The sequence below is a fragment of the Kogia breviceps genome, chromosome 9, assembly GCF_026419965.1.
Source record: "Kogia breviceps isolate mKogBre1 chromosome 9, mKogBre1 haplotype 1, whole genome shotgun sequence".
Lineage (NCBI taxonomy): Eukaryota > Metazoa > Chordata > Mammalia > Artiodactyla > Physeteridae > Kogia > Kogia breviceps.
Window position 1 is genome coordinate 13,310,653 of NC_081318.1, and position 20,149 is coordinate 13,330,801.

The 20,149-nt window shown below is 36.6% G+C and overlaps 1 protein-coding gene across 11 annotated transcripts in view; it reads left to right on the plus strand.

Moving 5' to 3' along the window:
• The window catches only part of BRAF (B-Raf proto-oncogene, serine/threonine kinase), a 146,561-nt gene that overhangs the window by 37,977 nt on the left and 88,435 nt on the right, over window positions 1-20,149 (plus strand). For all 11 annotated transcript variants that reach the window (XM_059073484.2, XM_059073483.2, XM_067041984.1 and 8 more), the window contains exon 2: window positions 17,493-17,594. In XM_059073484.2, coding sequence (XP_058929467.1) covers window positions 17,493-17,594 — 102 coding nt within the window. The remainder of the gene's footprint in view (window positions 1-17,492; window positions 17,595-20,149) is intronic.

Genomic DNA, 20,149 nt, shown 5'->3' on the forward strand with positions numbered 1-20,149 from the left:
GTTTTTATATTTTCGTGCAGCCAGCACCTATAAAATACCTGCTTCTTGCCAGTATACGTAAGTGCTAGGAATAAAACAGTGATCAGTGTGTTACAGATCTCAACTTTACTGAACTTAAGCCCTAATAGGCCATTATTGCCCCAGTTATTTACTTGTGACAGTGTTTTTCCACAAATCTTTGTGACAGTGATTTTAGAATTGTAGGATGTGGTGTGCAGAAGTGTTTCCCATGGTTTTGGAAAATAAAAAGTGACTTGGGATAGGAGGTTACAATGGAAGAAAATTATGACCTGGGGGTTGTACCAAAATTAATAGCAGGAAACATGATAAGTTGTTAAGATGTGTAAAAATATTTGCAACTGAAAGTCCTGAATCTGTACTGCATCTGTTTCACATGATATAAATCTGCATTTTCATCCAATTTTATTCCTACTCCCAATACAGTTCTGTTTAATTCAGTTATATGTATGTGACAAAAATTTGATATGTTTACTGAAGACCCTTTTGAATAGTAGTGGTGAGTAGTTGAATTTTTTAAAGTTACGTAAATTTAGTGGACAATTTTATGGACAGTTTAAAATGGTTCATTTATGGTGCTGTTTTCTTTTGTGTTTTGTCAGGATCCTTGAAATGTTAGGATTTACTTGCTCTTAACCAACCAAAAGAAATGTTTTGATCCTCTTATTCCATTTCAGATAATTTTAGATTAATTTCCAAGTTTAACTCAAAGTCAGGATATAGTCTGTTATTGATTTCTTGAGTACCACTTTCCTATTTTTATTTATTACTGTCTACTGGCCAAAGTAATTGCGGAACTGCGATCAACAAACTCTTAAATCCTCAGCCTCTTTCTCTTTTTTTTTTCGGTACTTGGGCCTCTCACTGTTGTGGCCTCTCCAATTGCGGAGCACAGGCTCCAGATGCACAGGCTCCAGATGCGCAGGCTCAGCGGCCATGGCTTACGGGCCCAGCCGCTCCGCGGCATGTGGGATCTTCCTGGACCAGGGCACGAACCCGTGTCCCCTGCATTGGCAGGCGGATTCTCAACCACTGCGCCACCAGGGAAGCCCCTCAGCCTCTTTCTTAACCTGAAAGGTTCCAGACACCTGTCTGGCCCTTGATTATAGCCGTTCTTCAGCCTTCTCAAGTAAAACTGTTTCTTCACAACTCACAGACTTCAGGACTAAGATATTAGTAAGGAATGACTATAAGAATTAATAATAGCCATGGGGAGGGGGTGGGAGGAATCGGGAGATTGGGATTGACACATATACACTATTGATACTATGTATAAAATAGATAAGTAATGAGAACTTACTGTATAGCACAGGGAACTCTGCATAATGCACTGTGGTGACCTAAATGGGAAGGAAATCCAAAAAGGGGGATGTATGTATATGTATAGCTGATTCATTTTGCTGTACAGTAGAAACTAACACAACAATGTAAAGCAACTATAGCCCAATAAAAATTAATTTTAAAAAAAGAATAATATCCTTGACTCTCTAGTCCGCCTCCCCTTTTATGTGCGGAATAAATATTGATACCAGCTGCCCAGCGTCTCTCTGCCTGCACTCAGGCAGTTGAATGTACTGCTCTAAATTTATGCCATGAACCTCAACAGGGCTTCAACAGTGTCTGGCAGTGCTGCTCCTTCTTCACTTTCCCTATTAAGACTGCATTTTCACTCATTGCAAACCTCTCACAGCCCCCATTCTCATCTGTGGACTTGACCTCAAACTTTATTGAGAAATTGGATGCAGCTGTCATCATCTTCGCATCACCGTATCTGCAGACCTATCTGCATTGGTCTTCATGTTCTCAGTCTTCCTTTCTCTTGTTATCAGAGACCTTCCATGACAGTCTAATCTAATTCCTGTTCTTGTGACTCAGGTTCCATCTCTTCTTACTGTCTCTAGCGCTTCCTTCCTGCAGTTAGCTTCTCTTTTCCACATCATGAATTTCTCTCTATTGGATTTTCCCTTCAGCCTACAAACATACTCTGTTATCTGCCAGCCCTGATACATATGCAAATATATGTAAATATGATTATCAAAGATGTACAGTTATATAGATTTCATCCTTCCTAGTGTCTTCTATCCACTATTTCTTGTTCCTATTCTTATCCAATAAATTATCTTCATTGAATAGTTTTTCTCCTACCTCTGTGTCTGTTTCTTCTCAACCATTTTTGTGGACTCTATTCTTTACCAATCCTCTAAATATTGGTGGGCTCTAAGGATGAGTCTTCTTTGCCTACAGTCCAAGTACTGTGACACCCAAATGTATCTCCTGCCTCATATCTGTTCCTGAGTGCTAAAATGCGTAGCTAGCTGCCTCCTTGATCATTTAATTATCCTCTTGTGGGTGATATAATACTTGATTTCTTCTCCTCGAGATTCCCCACTTCAGTAGATGGCATCACCGTCCACCCTGTTACTTAGTCAAAATCTTGGGGTGAGCCTTGATTCTTATTTCTCTCTCTCACCCTTCTCCCATGTCTAATTTATTAGTGAGTTTCATCTTCCTACCTCTAAAATATATACCAGATTCACCAGTTTTTCTCCATCTCCACTGCTTCCACTTTAGTCCAAGCAGTCGTCTCCTGCTTAGCCTGCAACCGTAGTCTCACTGGTCTTCTCTGCATCCATTCTTGCCCTTCCTATAATCTCTTCTCCACTAAAGTGATATTTGAGGCACTATAATATATTACTGCTTTGGATTTACATTGTCTAGAATTAAATTCTGACTTCATTGTTTACCAGCTTTGTGGCTTTGAGCAAAATACTTAACACCTCTGTGCCACAATATTCTCATCTTTAAAATGGGATTATAATTGTCAATAATAATAAAATATCAATCAGATTATGTCACACACACACACACACACCTCCACTTTTGAAACTTTGAATTCTCATATCTTAGAATAAAATCAAAGCTACTTACTATGGCTTTCAGGATGCTTCATAACCTGGCCCTTTGCCTAATTGTTCTGACCGCTTTTTGTTATCATTCTTGCTATCTTTAACTCTCTACTTTGAAACATGACTTTTTATGGAATCTTTTTTTTTGGTGGGGGAGCAGCTTAGGTTTTTGTTTTGTGTTTGTTTTGTTGTATGTAAAGATAGTGCCAAATTTTAAAAAATCAATTGGTGTTTTTTCACGTGGTGAATCATTTATCTGTATAAATAGACCTACTGTGTTTTCTAGTTTTGTGGGAGACTGGTAAATTCCTAGAAGTAGAACTGCTAAGTCAAAAGATAGGAGTGTTTTCAGAACTGTAAGTCCTGTTGAGGTAAATTTTTGAGACCTTACATGACCAAAAAGTTTCATTTACCCTCATGCTTGATTGGTAGTTTTCCTGGAGGGTAAAATTCTAGGTTCAAATCATTTTTATTCAGGGCAATGAAAACATTACTCCATTGTCTTTTCTGTTCAAAGCTTTATTGAGATATAATTCACATATCATAGAACGCACCCATTTAAAGAGTACGCTTCAGTAGTTTTAAATATATTCCCAGAGTTGTGCAATCGTTATCACAGTCCATTGTAGAACATTTTTATCACCCCAAAGAGAATCCCCCAGATAGAATTCATTCCCCATTCCCAGTAACCGCCCCCAGCCTTAGGCAATAAGTTAATCCATTTTCTGTTTTCATTCTCTTTTCATGTTGCTGATGAAAAGTCTGATATCAATTCTAGTTATTCAGTAGGAAACATTTAGGGTTTTCTTCTCAACTTTGAGTTTCTGAAGTTTATTCATGGAAACTAGGATTTATTCAGACATGAGTCTTTTTTACTCAACTCTCTTAGCCCTCACTGAGCGTTTTCACTCAGAATACTGATGTTTTTCCTTAGGTCAAAATATTTTAAAATTTTTATTTCTTCTATTTTCATCATTTAGAGTTTTTATTAAATGAATTTTGAACTTCCCTGATATGTTCTTAATATCCCAACTATTTACTTGTGTTATGCACCTCTGTTTTTTCCTTCGTTTTGCTTTGCTTTACTTTCTGGGAAGTTTCTTTAACTTTATATTGCAAATCACTGCCATGGACTTTACCAATGCTCATTCTGTTTTTACCCCTTCTAAATTTTTTTCCCAATAATAATATTTCCATTTTCTCCTTACCCGTCATTCTGTTTGTTCATCATGATCTTTCTCTTTCTTCCTGTTGGATTTTCACTTTTTTAAAAAAATTGAGATATAATTGACATATAACATTATTAGTTTCAGATATACAATATACAAAATTGTGTATATTGAGAAATGATCACCACAATAAGTTAGTTAACATCCATTGCCACACAAAGAATTTTTTTTACCCCTTAGGATGAGAACTTTTAAGATCTACTCTCTTAGCAACTTTCAAATATACAGTATAGTATTATTAACTATAGTCACCATGCTGTACATGTCTTGTGAATCTTGACTGTCTATTCATACTTATGAATAAAAGACTGAGTTAATTACAGTAGAGAACTTTGTAATTATACAGATCTAGACTTCTTTTCTAAATGGGAAGTCTGATCGTGGGTTCTCCATAAGTCTTTTGTGTTCATTGGTTGGTTTCTTTTAGGGCACAGGGATTGGAGTAGGCAGTTTAGGGCCGCCCCAGTTACAAAAGTAAGGACAAGTTTAGTGTGGAAGGAGCTAACCAACTCACCAGCTCAAGTTATTTATTTCCTTCCTTCCTTCCTTCCCTTTTCAAGCATATAGAAAATTGTAGAGAATAATATGACCATCCATGTATCCATTACCCAACTGTTGAATCATGTCTTTTTTCATATTTCCTTCAGATTTTTTAAATATATAAGAAAATTATAGAAACAGTAATCAAAGAGACCATATAGATAATCAAAGATTACCTTTGGATCTATTCCCTGCCCTCTCTCTTTTCAGAGGTAACCATTATCCTGAATTTAGTGTTTATCATACCCATGCATGTTTCTATATTTTTGCTGTGGATATATATCCATAAACAATGTCGGTTCCATGTTTAAAGCTGTACATACCCTGGAATTTGCTTTTTTCACTCAGTAGTGTGTGTGTGTGTGTTTGTGTGTGTTTTTGTGTGTGGGGGGGGTTTTTTGCGGTACGTGGGCCTCTCACTGTTGTGGCCTCTCCCGTTGCGGAGCACAGGCTCCAGACGCATAGGCTCAGCAGCCATGGCTCACGGGCCCAGCCGCTCTGCGGCATGTGGGATCTTCCCGGACCGGGGCACGAACCCGCGTCCCCTGCATTGGCAGGCGGATTCTCAACCACTGCGCCACCAGGGAAGTCCAGTATTGTGTTTTTGAGATGTGTTCATGTTGATATATTTAGCTTTAGTTCTTCATTTTGACTTCTAGCTAGTATTCCATTCCACAAATATATTGGAGTTTGCCCTTTTTTCTCTTAGGGAATATTTGACTTGGTTCCAATATTTTGCTATTATAAACATTATTGCAATGAATATGTCTTGTGCCTATGTTATTATGTAATAGCTAGATCATAGCTTAATGCCCATCTTCAACTTTACTAGATATTGCCAGTTTATTCTCAGACATTTACATTATACCCACCTGTAGAATAGAAGAGCATCTATTGCTGTACATGGTTGGTGCTGAATTTTTTGCCAGTCCCATGGGTGTGAAATGGTTTCTCATTTTAATTTTCTTTTCTTCAATTACTAATGAGGTCATTTATTTCATCATGTGTTTATTGGATATTCTGAATTCTCTTTAGTGAACTCTTATTCGTAAACCCTTTGCTCTGTTTTCTTTTGGATTATTTGACCTTTTCTAAAGAGATAACCAGTTACCCCAGCATTATTTATTATACAGTCAGTTTTGTTTCCCACTAAATTATAATGCCAACACAAACCATATGCCATGTATATAAATACCTGTGCCTACCCAGCCAGAAAAAAGAATGAAATAATGCCATTTGCAGCAACATGGATGGACCTAGAGATTATCATACTAAGTGAAGTAAGTCAAAGACAAATATCATATGATATCACTTCTATGTGGAATCTAAAAAAAAATGATACAAATGAACTTATTTACAAAACAGAAATAGACTCACAGACATAGAAAACAAACTTAGAATTACTGGAGGGGAGGGATAAATTAGGAATTTGAGGTTAACCGATAAATACTGCTATATATAAAATAGATAAACAACAAGGACTTAATGTATAGCACAGGGAACTATATTCAATATCTTGTAATCACCTATAATGGAAAAGAATCTGAAAAAGAATGTGTGTGTGTGTGTGTGTGTGTGTGTGTGTGTATAAAACTGAATCACTTTGCTATATACCTGAAACAGTGTAAATCAACGATACTTCAATTTTTAAAAATCCATGTTAAAAAAAATCCCTGTGCTTCTGAATCCTTATTCAGTCCATTTACTGTTTTTCTATTCCTACCATACTATTGCTTTATAAATCTTGCTGTCTGGTAACACCTTTCTTACTTTCCTTATTATTAAAAGGCTATCATTTTACAGTGCTTCCATAAGAATTTTAGAGTTGGTCAAATTCCATGGGAAAAAAATCTCTCTTGGGAATTTCTTTATTGTACTGCACTGAATTAATTCGGGGAAAATTGAGATTTTTATGGCATTGAGTCCTCACACACACACACACACACAATTTACATATTTGTCAAATGAAGAGAGGGCACACACACACATATCATATAGCGTAAATGTGAAATAAAGTTTAGTGGAGGAAAGTAAGTACAAGAGTACACACAGTCCCCTGAGCTCTTTTATTTCCACATATTTGTGTTCTTAGGGTAGACATAACTAGAATTAATTTACCATGGAAAGAGCTCCTAGGTAATAATTGGAGCTTTGATGTTGATGAAATGGCCTTATTAGAAAGGGAAAGGATCCTGAGCTCTGGAGCTGTCCCCACCCTCTTCTTGCATTGAGTAAACTCAGGCTGTTGAGTCAGCTTCTTGATAGGCTATAATAAGAGGGGAGGCAATTAGCCTCCAGTGTCATCTGAGTTTGTCTCTTATCAATATTCTTTTATGCACTTGTATATTATTTTGTTGTTTACGCCACAAAGATCTTACAGTCTTTTGTTAGATTTATTCCTGAATTCTTTACAGTTTTTGTTGCTGTTGTGAATGGCATCTTTTTTAATTGGCTCTGGCTGATGCATTGGAACACTATGTAATATTTGTATCCTTGATCTTACATCCGCCAGTCCCAGTCTTGCTGAACTCTTACATTAGTCTTTATAGTTAATAGTTATTAACCCTAACCGTTTATAGAGTCTCTTGGGATTTTCTATAGATAACGTGTTTTCTACAAATAAGTTTTTATCACTACCAGTCCAATTCTGAAGTCTCTTTTTGTATCTTATCTCCATGCCATTAACTGTCTTGTATATCACAGCAGTGATAACAGGCAGCCTTATCTTATTCCTCATCTTTCACTGTGGTATTTTGCTGCAGGTTTCATATACTTTATTAAAAGATCCCTATTTCTAACATTCTAAGATTTTTAAAGTAATTGTTGACTTTTCCAAAAATATATTCACATTTTGTTACTCATTTCTAATTTAGTTGCATCATGGTAAACGAATATGGTTTATATGATAGCAATTTTTGTGTTTATGAAACTTGCTTTGTGGCTGATATATAGAAGTAAAAGGAAGAGTAACAAAACTCGATCAATTTCATAGAAGTCAGAAAAGCAAGAAAAAGCGGCATAAGCAGAAAGCGCGTAATAAGATGTAGAAATAAATCAGCTACAAAAATATAAATGAACTAAATTCTCTGGTTAAAATACAGATGTGTTTAAAACAAAACAAGCTAACAAAAAAAATTTATCTATGATTCATTTATAGGAGACACACAATGGTTGAAAGTCAAAGGGTGAGAAAGGACAATACCAGACAAGTAGTGGTAAAAAGCTGGTGTAGGTAGGTTAATATCAGACTTTAATATAAAAAGCATTGTTGGGGAGAAGGAGGACCATTACTTAACATTAAAGGTAAAAGAAATTAAAAGTTTGGGTAAGAACTCAAACCTACAGAAAAGTTGAAATAATAGTACCATGTACATTTATATAAATACTACACTACCTAGATTCAACAGTATATTAACATTTTGCTCAATTTATAGCTCCTAAGGGGGAAAAAATTATTTTACCTGGTCACAATATCATTATGTCTAGGAAGATTGACAGTTTCGTAATCTTATATCTAGTACATGTTCAAATTTGCCTAGTTACCCCAAGAATATCGTTTATAGCTGTTCTCCATCCCTGAACTAATATCTTCTCTTTGTGCATGCATTAAGTCAGTTGCTGTCTTTTAGTAGTAGTTGTATTTTAGTCTGAAGTGACCACCCACCATTTTGTTCCCCATGACATAATTTATTAAAGAGACCAGGACAGTTGTCATGGAATGACGTGTTTGGATTTGTCTGATATCATAGCTTTGATTTTCAAAGGAAGGTAAATATCTTATAGAATGTCACATACTCCATATTTGTCTGATTATTTCATTGTGGTCTTTTAGCATATTTTTCTTTATTATATTTCTTCTAAACTAGAAGCTAAGTATAAAGGTTTAGATTCTATTTAAATGTTTTTCATGTATACTTCATGGGTGATAAATAATGTGTTGTTTATGTTGCATCACATTAAGAGGCACTTGTCAAGTTGTCACACTGTTAATGATTCTAAGCTACATCTCTCCTTGTAAAGGTATGTGTTTCCCTTTGTCTTTAATCTGGGGGGAAATACTTTGGCATTATGCTAGTATTCTGCTCATCAACTTTTCACCTAATGGTTTTAGCATCCTGTCCTTTCCTAAATCAATTATTTTATATTAGTTGTCATTCTTTTGTAAAGAGGAGCTTCTTGGGACTTCCCTGGTGGCTCAGTGGTTAAGAATTGCCTGTCAGTGCAGGGGACACAAGTTTGAGCCCTGGTCCGGGAAGATCCTCCATGCCGCAGAGCAGCCAAGCCTGTGCGCCACAACTACTGAGGCTGCGCTCTAGAGCCCGCGAGCCACAACTACTGAGCCCGCATGCCACAACCACTGAAGCCCACACGTCTAGAGCCCATGCTCTGCAACAAGAGAAGCCACCGCAACGAGAAGCCCGCACGCCACAACAAAGAGTAGCTCACACTCGCTGCAACTAGAGAAAAGCTCGCTTGCAGCAACGAAGACCCAACACAGACAAAAATCAATCAGTTAATTAATTTTAAAAACCACACATACGCACTATTTACTTATTTTTTTTAACATCTTTATTGGAGTATAACTGTTTTACAATTGTGTGTTAGTTTCTGCTTTACAACAAAGTGAATCCGTTATACATATACATATGTTCCCATATCTCTTCCCTCTTGCGTCTCCCTCCATCCCACTCTCCCTATCCCACCCCTCTAGGTGGTCACAAACCACCTAGCTGATCACCCTGTGCCATGCGGCTGCTTCCCACTAGCTATCCACCCTACGTTTGGTAGTGTATATATGTCCATGCCACTCTCTCATGTCGTCACAGCTTACCCTTCCCCCTCCCCATATCCTCAAGTCCATGCTCTAGTAGGTCTGTGTTTTATTCCCGTCCTACCCATAGTCTCTTCATGACATTTTTTTTTCTTAGATTCCATATATATGTGTTAGCATATGGTATTTGTTTTTCTCCTTCTGACTTACTTCACTCTATATGACAGACTCCAGGTCTGTCCACCTCATTACAAATAACTTAGTTTCATTTCTTTCTGTGGCTGAGTAATATTCCATTGTATATATATATGCCACATCTTCTTTATCCATTCATCTGTTGATGGACACTTAGGTTGCTTCCATGTCCTGGCTATTGTAAATAGAGCTACAATGAACATTTTGATACTTGACTCTTTTTTTTTTTTTTTTTTTTTTTTTTTTGTGGTACGCGGGCCTCTCGCTGTTTTGGCCTCTCCCATTGCGGAGCACAGGCTCCGGACACACAGGCTCAGCTGCCATGGCTCACGGGCCCAGCCGCTCTGTGGCATGTGGGATCCTCCCGGACCGGGACACGAACCCGTGTCCCCTACATTGGCAGGTGGACTCTCAACCACTGCGCCACCAGGGAAGCTCCATGACTCTTTTTGAATTATGGTTTCCTCAAGGTATATGCCCAGTAGTGGTATTGCTGGGTCGTATGGTAGTTCTATCTGTAGTTTTTTAAGGAACCTCCATACTGTTCTCCATAGTGGCTGTATCAATTTACATTCCCACCAGCAGTGCAAGAGTGTTCCCTTTTCTCCACACCCTCTCCAGCATTTATTGTTTCTAGATTTTTTGATTATGGCCATTCTGACCTGTGTGAGATGGTATCTCATTGTAGTTTTGATTTGCATTTTTCTAATGATTAATGATGTTGAGCATTCTTTCATGTGTTTGTTGGCAATCTGTATATCTTCTTTGGAGAATGTCTATTTTGGTCTTCTGCCCATTTTTGGATTGGGTTGTTTGTTTTTTTGTTATTGAGCTGCATGAGTTGCTTATAAATTTTGGAGATTAATCCTTTGTCAGTTGCTTCATTTGCAACTATTTTCTCCCATTCTGAGGGTTGTCTTTTGGTCTTGTTTATGGGACCCTTTGCTGTGCAAAAGCTTTTAAGTGTCATTAGGTCCCATTTGTTTTGTTTATTTTTGTTTTTATTTCCATTTCTCTAGGAGGTGTGTCAAAAAGGATCTTGCTGTGATTTATGTCATAGAGTGTTCTGCCTATGTTTTCCTCTAAGAGTTTGATAGTGTCTGGCCTTACATGTAGGTCTTTAACCCATTTTGAGTTTATTTTTGTGTATGGTGTTAGGGAGTGTTGTAATTTCATACTTTTACATGTACCTGTCCAGTTTTCCCAGCACCACTTACTGAAGAGGCTGTCTTTTCTCCACTGTATATTCTTGCCTCCCTTGTCAAAGATAAGGTGACCATATGTGTGTGGGTTTATCTCTGGGCTTTCTATCCTGTTCCATTGATCTATATTTCTGTTTTTGTGCCAGTACCATACTGTCTTGATTACTGTAGCTTTGTAGTATAGTCTGAAGTCAGGAAGCCTGATTCCTCCAGCTCCTATTTTCGTTCTCAAGATTGCTTTGGCTATTCAGGGTCTTTTGTGTTTCCATACAAATTGTGAAATTTTTTGTTCTAGTTCTGTAAAAAAAATGCCAGTGGTAGTTTGAAAGGGATTGCATTGAATCTGTAGATTGCTTTGGGTAGTAGAGTCATTTTCACAATGTTGATTCTTCCAATCCAAGAACGTGGTATATCTCTCCATCTATTTGTATCATCTTTAATTTAATTTAATACTTATTTTTTAAAAAAAGAGCCTCTTATATCAAATGAGAATAACTATGATTTTTTTCCAAAAAGGCAGGATAAATGCATAATTCTTTTCCATTAATATTTAATTTTCTCAAGATGTCACAGTTACCTAAAGTCTCCCATCAAACACTATTTTTCTGGGCTAGTGAATTTTTATTTTTTTAAATGTATGCAGTCTATTATAGTTAATTGTAGTCTTTACTCTTTTTGCTGAAAACATCCCAAATTTGACCAGTAAGAGTCCCTTTAGGCTAGCTCTTGTGTTGTTTTCACATCTATCCAACACAACAAGATGTTCCAGAACTCTTCTTCTTGAATAATAGATGGACCCTAAAATGCTTTAGTGCAGGGCTTCCCTGGTGGCGCAGTGGTTGAGAGTCCGCCTACCGATGCAGGGGACACGGGTTTGTGCCCCGGTGGACACGGGTTCGTGCCCCGGTCTGGGAGGATCCCACATGCCGCGGAGCAGCTAGGCCCGTGAGCCATGGCCGCTGAGCTTGCATGTCTGGAGCCTGCACTCCGCAATGGGAGAGGCCACAACAGTGAGAGGCCTGTGTACCACAAAATAAATAAATACATACATACATACATACATGCATGCATGCTTTAGTGCTGGCCATTTCTCCCATTAGTTGTAGTCATTGTTTTAGTTGTTATTCTATATAGTCTATGCTTATTTTTATATACTGTCATGTTTATAGTTTCTAGGTTCCCCATTTGTATTAGTTTCCTATGGCTGCAATAGCAAATTGCCACAAACTTGGTGGGTTACAACAGTACAAATTTATTCTCTTAGCAAGTCTGAAATAGGTTTCACTAGGCCAAAACTAAGGTGTCACAAAGGCTGTGCTCTCTTTAGAGCAATTTCCTTGCCTTTTCCAGCTTCTAGCATTGCATTCCTTGACTCATGGCCCCTTCTTCCAACTTCAAGGCCAGCAGTGTAGCATCTTCAAATCTCTCTGGTAGGTCTCCTATTGCCTAATGCTCTGCAGTAAAATCTCCCTCCAGTTCCATTTTATAAGGATGTGATTACACTTAGGGCCCACCCAGATAATCCAGGATAATCTCCCTAACTCAAGATACTTAATTACATTTGCACAGTTCTTTTTGTCACATAAGTTACCATTTATAGGTTCTGGGTTTCAGGATGTATACATTTGTGGGATGTTTATTAGCGTGTCATACTGTTCTTTTATATTATTCTGGGTTTAGTTTCCTTTTTCTAGGTTGTTAGCTATTTTCTTTTAGCACCTTGAGGTCAATTCATTATCCTCTGACTTCTTTTACTGTTCTTAGGAGTATGACATCAGTTTGATTTATCTTTCTTTTCTTTCTGGTTGACTTTAAGAACTTTTATGCATTTTCACTTCAACCTGGATGGTTGTGGATTTAGTTTTATTTGTCATGGCCAGGACTCATTTTGCTACTCTTGAGTATTTTTGATTTCCAACTGTTTTGGAAAATTACAGCCATCTTTTCAAATATCTCTCCCATTTTCTGTTTACCTCTGCATTTATTAATTCTGTTCTTTATGTCTTTTATGTTTTCCTTTCATTTTTCTCTGCCTTTTGGCTAATTTTCTCAATCATCTTCTAGTTCTTTAATTCTCTTTTCAACTCTAATCTATGTACTTATACTGAGATTTTTTTAAATGACTATATGATTCAAAATTCAGTCTTTGTAGTTTTTTCATGCTTCCTTTTTATGTGTTTGTCTTTAAGCTTTGAGATCTTCCAGAATTATTTCAGTAGGAACTTCCTCTTATATTTTGGTCCACAGTTTATTAGCTTTGATTTTTTTGGTCAAGCTTGATTATATCTGTATTATTTTAGAGGAATTACTCAGAATTTTTTCTGGTGAATGACAGGTGTGCTAGTTTTCTTGCTTTCAGTACCATGATTCTTTTAACAATTTTCTTGGAATTTTAGAACAAAGTCTCTTCTTTATTATTATTATTTATTATCTTTGGTAATAATCATTTGTTTTTTGGCATCTATTAGACAAGTCCTGTAATTTTCTCCTTTGACCTAAAGTATTATGTTACTGGATCCCTAATGAATGACTATCCCCACATTAAAAAATACATATATAGTACTGAATTATGTTTTAAGAGTTTGTCTTTCCTCACAGGTTGGATTATTTTGTGGCTTTATTTTTTTGTCTTATCTTTGTCAGGGTTTGACATCTCGATTTCACTAGCTTCATAAAATGAATTTGGAAGATTTTCTTTTTTACATATACTATCACCTATTAATAATTGATAGTATATTTCTTTAAAGGTTTGATAGAAACCAATAATTTGGATCTGATACCTTCTTGTTGGGAGGAGGGGAGTCAGTGGCTGTAGTTTTTTCTGCCTTTGCTACCCTTCAATTCCTCCCATAGCAGTTTGTCTGCATTATATTTTAACTTGGATTTTTAAAAAAAATTCAGTCCTTTTTTGGAGAGTGAATTTTGCCATTTTTTAAGTTGCTAGAAATGATAAGTTGTTTACTAGTATTGCCTGGTTTTAATTGCTGCGTTCTACTGAAGAGATCAAAAAAGGATAGGAAATCTTCTAGTACCTTTTTTGAAGTTTTTTGTTTTTAATTCTTTCATTTCCCTTTTAGGATTGTTGTAACAGTTTTTCTTGTTTTTCCAAGAAGACATTTTAAGGGCAAAGCTCTATGTCTCCTGTTAACTTTACAGTATCTTATTCTACGTTTTAATATATCGTCAAAGTATAAATATCATCAGAGTTTTTTTTCTTACTCTTTGGGGAAAATCTGAGAGAATTTCCTCTCCCAGACTCATCTTTTCTAATTACAACTAGGGTTCATAGTGATTTTTCTTCATTCTTCGGAAATAAAGTTGCTTTTGTTTGGAAGTTAAGAAACCTGCCTTTCAGGCATTTGTGGTCAGGCCCTGCATTTTCTACCTCCAGCAAGAAAATTTAATTCTAATCAGCTCTAATCAGCTCAGTCTCCTCATTTCCCCCATGCTCTTTGCCCTCTCTAATTTTTTTTCTTTTCCCTTTCTCCCATTCTTTGGGGGAATGGTTCTTTACCCTAACTGCACATGAGTTTTATCTGTGGAGCTTTAAAAAAAAGAATGTACTTAATTTCCTTGACTGGAAAGAATCGCTGAACTAGGATTAATTTTTCTCTCTTATCCTATTCTGAAAACAGCTTAAATCTTAGCTCCAGCACTAATTGAATACGTGTTATGACAAAGACACACCAAGATAAGTGATGGGGGAATAAAAGATGAATAAAACATGTTTCTGATTTCAAAGTAGCTAATAGACATGAAAAACGTAAGCAATTTTAGGATATCAAATTTTGACTATAAAGCACTTCTGCCTGGGTGGTCAATGAACTCATCATAGAGGGAATTTGTCATTTTCTGAGATGAAGAGACTGTAAGAAAAACAAGTTTTGAAGGGGCTCTGGGGGACAGATCAAAAGTTAACTTTTGAACATGTTAAGTTTGAGATGCTTATTAGTTATCTTAGTAGAGATATTCAGTAAGCAGTTGGGCAGAAAGTCTGGAGTTGAGAGCATAGAGCTGGGTTTAAAAATTTGGGTTTCATCAATTTATATTTGGCATATAAAGCCACAAGATTAGGTAAGATCACTTGGGGAGTAAGTATAGCTAGAGAAAAGAAGATATCTAATACTTGTTGGGGATAGGAGAAATTAGCGAAGGAGTCATAAAGGAAAATATTGTAATATCTGACTGTAGAAAAAATTAGAAACTTCAGTCATTTCTTCTCAAACTTTAATAAGGATCACTTTGTTAAAGTTTGGTAGGTCTGAAATGGGGCCTGAGATTCTGCTACTCAAACTTCCAGAAGATTATGCTGCTGGTAGTCTGTGGACCGTGCTTTGAGTAGCAAAACTTTCTATGACTGCAGAGACATAAAGTAAAAAGAAGGAAAGACTGCAACGTTTGTAGGAGAATAAGGATTAATGCCCAGAATATCCAGAATAAAGGATATCTATAAATGAACAAGAAAAAAATAGATGGGGAGAAAGAATACAGATAGGGAATTTTCCATAAAGAAATTAAAATGGCCAATAAACATGAAAAATGCTCAACTTTCTAGGAAATACAAATTGAAACAACAAGATCATCTGTCCCCTTAAGATCAGGAAAAGTTTAAAAGTTTGAAAATATCCAGTGTTTGTGGGATTGTGGGGAAAAGGGTGGACTGATACCCTAGTAGGAGGGTATCTTGGTACCTTTTTCCTTTTGAAAGACCATTTGGTATATTAACTTTTTAAATGTGCATATCCTTCAATCCAGGAATCCTTTGCCTTAGTATCTAAAAGGAAAACTTGTACCTTTGTCCAGAAAGGCATTTCAGAGCTATTCACTGAATTGTTTGAAGTTGAGAAAAATGAAATAATCTAAATGTCCTCTAGTAAGGAATTATTAAATAAACCAAGGGTCCTGAAACCCTTTGCTCACTTATTCTCCCTTGTACATTTTAAAATTGTCTCACATTTTTGGGACTTACCTGGTGGCTCAGTGGTTAAGAATCCGCCTGCCAATGCAGGGGACATGGGTTCGAGCCCTGGTCCAGGAAGATCCCACATACTGTGGAGCAACTAAGCTGGTGCACCGCAACTACTGAGCCTGCGCTCTAGAGCCCACGAGCCACAACTACTACTAAGTCCATGTGCCACAACTACTGAAGCCCACGCACCAGAGCCTGTGCTCTGCAACAAGAGAAGCCACCGCAGTGAGAAGTCCATGCACCGCAATGGAGAGTAGGCCCCGCTCACCACAACTAGAGAAAGCCTGCACACAGCAACAAAGACCCAATGCAGCCAATAAATAAATAAATAAATAAATAAAATTTTTTTAGAAAATTGTCTCATGTTTTTTCATTATAACTTAAATAGTTTAAAAGACCATGATTTCTAGAGTATATGTTAAATACATTTTGGTTACACCTTAAAATTGCAGATTCAAATCATTCAGTTTATAGAGATTATCTATCATATACCGTATGGTGATTTGCAAAGCAGATTCTCACACCACTCAGATAAATTGAACTCATTTTTCATTAAGAAAAAAAAAAACTGACTTCTTATTTATCTTAAAATAAACATGTAATATGTGCCTGTATTATGACTTCTGAATTCTAGACTTTGAATTCTCAGCTGGCTGAGACTTCTGAATTCTCAGCTGGCTGGCTGGTTAAATGGATGAGGCTTGGAGCCTTCCCAAGAATGTGTTTCATTAATAAAATAAGGTCTTGCTCTTAATTCCCCCCCCCCCATTTTTCAAGGGATTTTCCTTCTTCTTTTGTTTGTTAGGTGCTTTGAAGTTTATACAGCTCAGAACATTGCACCTTAGTAGGATTTGAGATGGATAAGAACTTTGCCTTTCTTTTACAAAGTGGAGAATTACAAAGTGGTAATTTTAAAAGGAGAGGAAGAAAGGAGAACTAGTTCTAAAGCAGATCAATTAGGAAGAGTACAGATAGACACTGAGGATCTGGAAATTGATTGTCCTAAAATCATCCATGTCGACCTAACCTTAGGTTACCATTGAAGTTTGAAGACCGTTGAAATAAGCAGTGTCATAACAATATTTTGAAATGAATGTTATCTATCTATACTTAATTCAGCCATTTAAAAGGATGCTTATACAACCCTTTAAATGGAGTAAAATACATGTGTATTGACATGGAAAGAATTCTGAGGCATGTTGTTTGATGAAAAAAGCAAGTGTTAAAAATATTTTAATATGTAATATTTATATTATATATAGTTGTATATTTTATATATGTATATATTTATGTTTTTTACTTGAGTGAAAAGGAGACATGGAAGAATGTATATCAAACTGTAAACAGCATTTACCTTTTTGGCAGGGGGCCCAGCAATGTGGGGAAAGTGAAAAGAGATTTTCATTGCTTGTTCCTGAATACTCATGTATTACTTAAATCTATTATAGTTGAGAATATATTGTGTTACTACTGTAGGAAAAAATTTAAAGAAGTTTAATAATAAAAGGGAAAAACCACTATACTAAATGATCTCTAAGGTCTCTAAGCTTTAAATTTCAAGGAACACTGGCAGTTACTGCAATATTTTAATAGAAATGTTAAAATATTTCTAATTCATATTCTAAATGATTTGTATTCATATTCTTTCAAAATATTTTTTAGGTGTGGAATATCAAACAAATGATTAAATTGACACAGGAGCATATAGAGGCCCTACTGGACAAATTTGGTGGGGAGCATAATCCACCATCAATATATCTGGAGGTAAGCTTTCGAGTATCATAGGTAGTAATTTTGAAAAGAAGAAAATGAACTTATAAAAAAACATTTGTACTGGTAATATTGGTTATTTTAGGGAGTGGAATTAGAAGTAGATATGGGAAGAGAGAATTAGCTTTGTCTTTATTGTACTTTTTAATCTTGTTTCACTTGTTACAATAAATATGTAGTATTTTCTAATTTGGAAAATATCAAAACTGAAGGAGAAGTTGTATATAAGCTTCAAAATATCACCCTGTTTTTTTTTTTTTTTTTTTTTTTTCGGTACGCGGGCCTCTCACCGTTGTGGCCTCTCCCATTGCGGAGCGCAGGCTCCGGATGCGCAGGCTCAGCAGCCATGGCTCACGGGCCCAGCTGCTCCACGGCATGTGGGATCTTCCCGGACCGGGGCACGAACCCGCGTCCCCTGCATCGGCAGGCGGACTCTCAACCACTGCGCCACCAGGGAAGCCCCATCACCCTGGTTTAAAAAAAACAAAAACTTAGTGAAAAAAGAGAGAGAAAACAGTCTTTTCTGGAGGTCAGCAAACTAGTTACCATATAGAAAATGGGGAGACTTTTGTGAAATATCTTTTTCCCAGAACACATCGCCACAAAATAGGTTTTTGCTTCCTATGGATAAAGTCTGCAGTATTTAAATAGCTCAAAATTGCTTAGCCTTACTGTTTGATAGTGCCTTCAGGCTTTTGTATCAAGCCTTTAACATAATTGTAAATTTATTTATTAGTCATTGTTCTTAATCCTATGAGGTAGTAGTTACTGTTATAATCACAGATAGGCTTTCTTGGCATTAGTTTCCTATGTAAGTCACTCAGGTTCCACAGCTAGGAAGCTGTTGTGGAATGTAGGCAGTCAGGCTCCACAGCCCACACTGCTTACCACTACCCTGTACTGGCTGTCTCTATAAAAGCTGACTCCCGCTGTAATCACCAGTCATACTGGGAGATAACCCTAAATTACCAGGTCACCATGTGCCTTCAAATGCCAGAGGATGTTAGGCATCGATTGACAGACTCCCAAACGAAAATTCTAATTTAGTAATCTAATTACTTTTAAAGGGTAAGTTAAACCTTCAGTATTTCAAGAGAAAGTAAGCTTGCATTTCTAAAATAAACGTGGACGTTTGGAAATAACTGCTAATAAACTCTTCTCTTCTTCATATGGCTTATCACAGAGCACACTGCCAGTTAGTATCGGTGCTAGGACTAGAATTCATACCTCTGAATATATTTAGTGTACTTTCTAATATCCCATGCTGTCTGTTTTACTTGTATGTGTGAGGAGAACAAGCAAAGGAGTCGTAAGGAGGCAAATAGTCCTGGTGAAAATAGTAATTCTTTGTTAATCAGAATTAGACAACTTAACCAGCAGTTTTTCTGCCAACCATTTTGTGTCAAGAAACTTGCCCCATCCTCAGATGTAATCCATTTGCATCAATCACCATGTCTCACTGTTGCAGGGATTTACTACCCCTCCACACACATACGCTTCAGGCTTTTTACTATTTGAATTACATCTAACGAGGATGGTATACAGCAGACTATAGCTCGTAGGTTATATCATTAGCATGTAGATTCTTACTCTCGGGGAACTAACATTACACAATTTCTCTGTAGAAGGCAGTATAATATAGTGGTTAAGATGAACCATGGAGTCACACAGACCGTGTGTTTAAATTCTGGCTCTGCCTTAATTTATGCAGACAGGTTACCTAACCTCCTTATACCTCACCTCATTGGTAAAATGGGACTATATCACACATATGGTAATTTAAAGATTAAATTGAGTTTATAAGTATAAAATAGCATAGTTCCTAACACATATTAAGTGCTCTGTAAATCTTTGATTCATTTGTTCAACAGATAATTTTTGAGCGCCTGCTAATATTTGTGCTTGTCTAAGCTCAGGGAATATAACAAAAAACAACCCCGCACACCCCACCCCCAGCCAAATCTCTGCCTTCAGATAGCTTGTATGTTAATCAGGGGAGTGGGTTACAGAAAATAAACATAGAAATAATAAAACATTGAACTTAACACCATTTGATATACTGTGAAGAGGAGCCTGGCTGCAGATGACAGTATTCTTCCCTGAGGAAAGTTGACCAGGCCCAGGGAAAAGACTTGTGGATATTGCTATTTGAAGTCCCTTAAGTGGATAATCTACTGATTACCCACTGAGACCCACCATTCTCCTTTCTGTCTCTATGAATTTTACTACTCTAGAATGTCACATAAGTGGAATTCTAACATATTTCCTGTAACTGGCTGATTTCATTTAGCATAATGTCTTCAAGCTTCATCCATGTTGAAGCATGTGTCAAAATTTTCTTCCTATTTAAGGCTGAATAATATTCCATTGTATGTATATATCACATTTTATTTATCCATTTATCTATCAGTGGCTACCTTCAGTGGTTGGTTGTTTCCACCTTTTGGTTACTGTGAATAATGCTGATTTTACTTCTTTTGGGGGTGTATACCCAGAAGTGGAATTACTGAATCATAAGAGAATTCTATATTTAATTTTTTAAGGAATTG